The sequence below is a fragment of the Ovis canadensis genome, chromosome 3 (assembly GCF_042477335.2).
Source record: "Ovis canadensis isolate MfBH-ARS-UI-01 breed Bighorn chromosome 3, ARS-UI_OviCan_v2, whole genome shotgun sequence".
In the NCBI taxonomy this organism is placed as follows: domain Eukaryota; kingdom Metazoa; phylum Chordata; class Mammalia; order Artiodactyla; family Bovidae; genus Ovis; species Ovis canadensis.
This window is the reverse complement of record NC_091247.1, coordinates 216,033,023-216,039,120: the sequence shown is the minus strand read 5'-3', so window position 1 is coordinate 216,039,120 and position 6,098 is coordinate 216,033,023. Positions and strand designations below refer to the sequence as shown.

Sequence of the window (6,098 nt, the reverse complement as noted above, 5' to 3'; positions counted from 1 at the left end):
CAGCATCCTATTTACCCTGCTCCCTGATGTGTTTTTTTTTTAAATCAAAACATGTGATTTTTCGAGTTTAGCTTTTTCCTTGGTAGTGAATCATCCTGTCAGTAAGTACAAGGAGAACTCGGGCTATGGGAGCACTGGGAAATTGACAACCTCTGTTGAAGAAGTAGTCTCCCACTGAGTTTCTCAGAGCCCCATGCCACCAACAACACCTCGTCCTGGGGTAGAGCATCAGGCGATCAGTCGGAAGAGAGACAGCTATTAATAATTCTCTGGCCCGGGATCTTCTTTCCCACAGAGACCTTAGAGACTACTCAAAGTTGGAGGTGGGGTGATGCTGGATAGAGGGTGACAGGCTTTGAATTATTGAGCAGTTATATAAAACTTCTACCCATCCTCCTTCCCTCCACCTGGCTAAAACTCCCCACCAACGCGACTCAACGGAACTCAGGCCATTTGCCTCCAAAGTTATCTTCCCTGGAGGTTCTTATCCGGCGGAAACAGAAAGGCCTAAAAATGCAGCCCTCCCTGGTTCCGGTGAGAACAAGGCTGAATCTGTCAGCACGAGATCCATGTGGCTCTTGCCCAGGTGTCCAAGTCCTTGGGTTCTGAACCTGGCCTTGCCACCAGCGGCTGTGTGACCTTGGGCAAGTCACTCAAGCTCTCTGAGCTACTTTCATCCTCAGTGAAGGGACAGGAGAGGGCAGTGGATGAGATGATGTCTAAATCATTTCCAGCTTCATTGTCCAGTGCCTGCACTGAGTAGAGTCTTCTCTCGGGGGTGAAAAGGATCTGACGTGAAAGCCTGGGCTCCCTCTCCACTCCCCAGCCCCCACCTCAGCACCCGGCTCAGAGCAGCCCAGCCATCTCAACCTGGATGAACCACCAGCCTTTGACGAGAGGATGGATTGGCCTTTATTGTGCGCCCGGGAAGGTCCGCGAGCAGAGTGCGCATGCGGAGCAGGGATCGTGGCGCCTAGCGGGAAGCAGCAGGCGTCCGTGGCGGGCAGGCAGCACGTCACGGGCGGCACTTCCTGGAGGAGCACTTGCACTGCAGGGCGTTGAGGATCACATGGTGAATGATGGAGCCGTTGGTGCAGCGCAGGGGCACTGACATGGGCTCCGTGCGCGTGGGCGAGCAGCAGGAACACTGGTCTTGCACGTCCTCCGTGTCGATGGAGTACAGGGCTTTGCTGGTGCATCTTCCCTGCAGTGGGAAAGAGAGAGGCAGCGACGCGCGTGATAGAGAGTCCCAGGGTGGGGAGGGCTCTGGGGCAGCCCGCTTCCTGCACCTGCCCTCCTCCAGGCCTGGCCTCAGCCAGAGGAACCCAGGACAGCCAGGCAGTGTGTCTGAAAGGCCTCCCCTCATTGGAACTCTCACACCCAGCCCTGTAGCTGCAATTTCTATGCATGTTTGATGGGTCTCTGGGGAATACAGCTCCTGTGTTCCATAAGTAACCCTCCATTCTCTTCAAAGGAAGCTTTGAATCATTGCTTTTTTTTTTTTTTTGTCTTCTCAAGTCAAAAGTTCTCAGTTAACTTCAATAAAACATTTGCTTTCAAAAGGAAAAAAAAGGTTCCTAGTTTCTTTCACATCTCCTCCCCATGAACTTCCCAGATCTTTTCACAATGTATCTAAAGAGAGGTGTTCAAATGAAGAGACCTGTCCTCTGAACCGAGGGCCCCTTACCTGGCAGTAGTTAATGTCCACTTCCTCTTCAGATTTGCAGTCTCCCACCTTGATGTACTGCACCCTGGCTGTGATGTCCTTGCACTCGGGCTCCTCACCTACAGGGCAAGTGAGAGATGGGACCTGTCCTCCCGTTCCACTCCAGTTCCCTTATTCACTAGGCATAGGTCAGTTTCACGGTAACCAGGTCACCACAGCCAGCTACGGAGAGGGCAAGTCAGTGATCCTGGTTCCCCTCAGCTTCTCCTGCTAAGTCGCTTCAGTCGTGTCCTACTCTTTGCAACCCCACAGACTGCAGCTCACCCGGCCCCTCTGTCCATGTGATTTCCCAGGCAAGAATACTAGAGTGGGTTGTCATTCCCTTCTCCAGGGGATCTTCCCGACCCAGGGATCGAACTTGCATCTCCTGCATTGGCAGGTAGGTTCTTAACCACTGGCACCACCTAGGAAGCCCAGCTTCTCTTGACCCTTCACAATCAGAAATGAAGATATCACTGGGTTGAACTCACTTAATGGCACAATTCTAACTGCAAGAGGAGCCTAGATTCACCGTGCTTTGGTGTAGACGGATAAGACTTACTTTTATACAATTGTCGACTCTAAAAGCCACAGTGATCAGAGCAATCCTGTTGTGCTTATAACTCTGCATGTGTGCTGAGATGCTCAGCTGTGTCCAACTCTGTGACCCCATGGACTATAGCCTGCCAGGCTCCTCTGTTCATGGAGTTTTCCAGGCAAGAATACTGGAGAGGGTTGCCAGCTTCTTCTCCAGAGGATCTTCCCCACCCAGGGATCGAACCTGCATCTCCTCCATCCCCAGCATTGGCAGGCGGATTCTTTACCACTGTGCCACCTGGGAAGCCTGCTTATACTATACCCAGAAGTGAACAGGCAATGAGTATCCAATAAATACAATTAATATCTATCCATCTCTGCAAACGTCATTGTTTCCCTGGGGACTGAGAATATCCTTGTGGCCCTTATGGAATCTTTTGCTTTGAGTATAGCCATCTCCTGGTTGCAGGCATGGGTTTCCTTACCACTCAGGGGTTAACAGCATTCAGCTTTGAATCTCTCCTTGCCCCATGGATAATTCTAGGATTCAATGTCAGCTCACCGTTGCCTGTCCAAACTGGGAGTTTTCCATTCCTGGATGACTCCAAATCTAATTCAACCTTAACTACATATTAGCCAGCCTCCCAATTTCCAAATAATTTCATTTGAAAGCAAAAGCCTGCCAACCACATTAAGAGGGTGAATGAGGAAAACATATTGAAGCCAACACACAGTAGATTTAAATCCTCGAGCCTGGCTTATTTTCCTTATGGAGGGTCCCCGTCTCCTGAAAGCACTAAAGCCCCCATTAGGCCTCTTTGCTAGTTTTGCAGATAACAGCCATGGCCAGATTGCCCTGCAGCACACCTAGAGAAAAATGTGTCTCTTCCTGGATGGTTTCCTGATCTTAGCCATGAAGACAGGAATCACAGAGAGAGATGCTCTCAGAGTGTGTCCCCTCAGTCTGCCGCTTGGCTACAGCAACTCCAGGCACTGTCAGAGTGAGCCATCAGGAGAAGAACAAATGACTGACCACTGAAGGTATTCGTGTTTTTCACTCTTTCTTTCTTTTTCCCAGGGGCTTCCCTGGTGGCTCAGATGGTAAAGAATCCGCCTGCAATGCAGGAGACCAGGTTCGATCCCTGGGTCAGAAGGATCCCCTAGAGAAGGGAATGGCTACCCACTCCAGTATTCTTACCTAGAGAATTACATGGACAGTGGAGCCTGGTGGGCTATAGTCCATGGGGTTGCAAACAGTCAGACACAACTGAGCAACTCTTCGCTTTCTCTACCTCCAAATAAACATGGGAACGTGGACCCAGGAATCCAAAAACAAGCAGACAAACCAAAAAAGCTAAGTAACTAAACTAAAGAATATTAGTCCAGACAAGTAATTCTATACCCAGAGTATACAGCACCAACTTTGGGATTCTGAGAGGTACATGTGCTCACGGAAACAAGAACATGTGGTGAGATGCTTTCTGATGAGCAGACTGGAGCTCCGTCTCCAAAGCTGCTGCAGTAACTACTGGGGGACCAACCCGTGCAACACAGTGCAAGGTCAGGAAAAGCCAAGGACTTCCCTGGTGGCCCAGTGGCAAAGAATCTGCCTGCCAACACAGGGGATACAGGCTCAATCCCTAGTCCAGGAAGATCCCACGTGCCTCGGGGCATCTAAGCCCATGCACCATGACTACGGAGCAAGTACGCTCTAGAGCCCATGCTCAGCAACCAGAGAAGCCACCCCAATGAGAAGCTTGCACACCGCAGCTAAAGGTAGCCCCGGCTCCCCACAACTAGAGAAAGCCTGGGCACTGCAATGGAGACACAGTGCAGCCAAAGAAAAAGTAATTAATTTAAAAAAAGAACAGGCGAGAGTGAAGGAAAGGAGATTAATAACACTGGTTAATGAGACCAGCCCTATCAATCCTTGAGAAGACTGTGTTTCTCTGCAGCCCCACAGCCAGCTTCTCGCTTCCCCTTCTCTCTGGGATACTCAGAGAATAGAGGGGTAGTGAGTGTCTCATCTGTTGAGATCATAAATCAAGCCACCTTGTCTTCAAGGAGCTTCAGTGGCAGAGAGAAGACACTCTCTTGTGATACGACTGTGACCAACCCAAGACCCGGCGAGGAGAAAGGCAAGTAAGAGGCTAGTGATTGCCAGGAGTCTGGAAGAAGGAAAAGAGACCGGTTTACAGGCATCTGAAAGGGGGCTTGAGTAGGGGGCAGTCCAAGGACATGCGAGGCAGGGTGGCAGTCCCCTGCAGAATGGAATGCAATGACTGCGCTATCTTTCTAGAATGAAGTTCACTTCAACGAATATCCCCTGGACTTAATCTGATGGGTTTCAAGGGACAGTCCATTGGTAACGTACTTACATGTGTCACAGCACGTGCCAGGAATTTTCATGATTTTCCCCTAAGGAAACAGCAAGGTCCCGAGTTAGGCACAAATAGTACATAGTGGACACTTTCTGTCATTCCAAGCCAAGTCCTGCCTCTGGACTCACAGCCCTGAGCCCAAGTCCCCAGAAGTGAACAGACTATCCCATCACAAAGGTGAGCAGACTGACCACCCCACCCGGGCAGGCTGAAACGGTCCTGATTATTCTGAATTCTCTTCCAGTTGAGAGTCTCCGGGACTGTCATTCCCAGGCGAGACCATCAATCAGTTTGGTCTCTCACCTCCCCATTCAAGGATCACAGATCCAATCTCCCCCAAGGGGAGGTATTTTCTTAGAGCATCATAGAGAGAGTTTCATCTCTCTATCAGGCTTTGATTTTATAATTTTGTTGATTTTTAAACTAGGCTGAGGTTCTCCTTGAACACTGGGAATCATGGCAGAGCTGGACTGCCATTCAGAAGAACCTTCTTTTTTCAGTCAAAGATGGAGCCAGTTGAGAGGAAGGAGAAAGGGCCCGGGCTCTGACGGCTCACCCCCTCAGCCAGACATTTGTGTTCGTTGAAGGGCGGGCAGCCCATGACCCTCTTCTCCCAAATGAACTCTCCTCTCTTGTTGACTTTGCAGAAGTGACTGTCACAGCCATCCTGGAGTGTCTCATCACGCTAAAAGGAAAGAGAGGATGTGCGCTGAACAAATCTGAAGGCAGCCCTTGGGTTTCAAAGCCACTTCAAATAGTGACCTTGACTCCCTGGAGTTGCTGAGACAACGTGGGGGACCATAGGACAAGAATGAGGCCAGGTGCAGTCCGGTTTTGCAACCTGTTTACTGGGAATCGGGCTGTATGAAGGTAGGGAATCCCTTAACTTTTCTGACCACATAACAGCATTAGGAATCAAGACACAGTGGAGGTAAATTGGCCAATCAATAGCTGAACTACAGATGAGTGCCTCTGACGGAGAGATGAGCGAACTAGGTGCCTGTCTCACCAGCCCATCCCAACTTTCACAGATCGGCATCTCTGTCACCTGACTGCCTACCCAGTCTCAGAGATAATCGAGGCTGGAGAAAATCTTAGAGGTCGACCAACTCTCAATCATGGGGGCCCACACCAACTATCCCCTTATCGAGGAAAGTGAAAGAATAACTAAATCAAAGAGAAAATCCTATACCTTCTAAAGGTTATCCATCTTTTCTTTATAAAAAATCAGAAATGGGTATGAAAAGAAGTCAATATCGACCCAAACTTGGCCCCCTCTTTCTCGATGGAAAGATCCCCAAGTAGGGAAGCAGACGGTGATCTGAGGGGACTGTCCTGACTTCCACTTGCCCCCACCTTCAGCATCAGGATCTGTCCCCCTCGTAGCTGAATGGTGCACGCCGTGGGCAGGCATCTCCCACAGCATTCGCCCTGGAGCTTCTCTTCCACGTAACCCTGGAACCAGGAGAAAATGC

At 50.1% G+C, this 6,098-nt stretch overlaps 1 protein-coding gene across 1 annotated transcript in view; it reads right to left on the bottom strand.

Moving 5' to 3' along the window:
* Positions 1 to 888: 888 nt before the first annotated feature.
* Positions 889 to 6,098, bottom strand: part of VWF (von Willebrand factor) — a 122,547-nt gene continuing 117,337 nt past the window's right edge. Inside the window, exons 48-52 of the mRNA XM_069585872.1 lie at positions 5,980 to 6,078; positions 5,180 to 5,308; positions 4,621 to 4,660; positions 1,688 to 1,785; positions 889 to 1,204 (exon numbers count right to left, since the gene is read on the bottom strand). Of these exons, the coding sequence (XP_069441973.1) occupies positions 1,016 to 1,204; positions 1,688 to 1,785; positions 4,621 to 4,660; positions 5,180 to 5,308; positions 5,980 to 6,078 (555 nt within the window). The 3' untranslated portion in view covers positions 889 to 1,015. The remainder of the gene's footprint in view (positions 1,205 to 1,687; positions 1,786 to 4,620; positions 4,661 to 5,179; positions 5,309 to 5,979; positions 6,079 to 6,098) is intronic.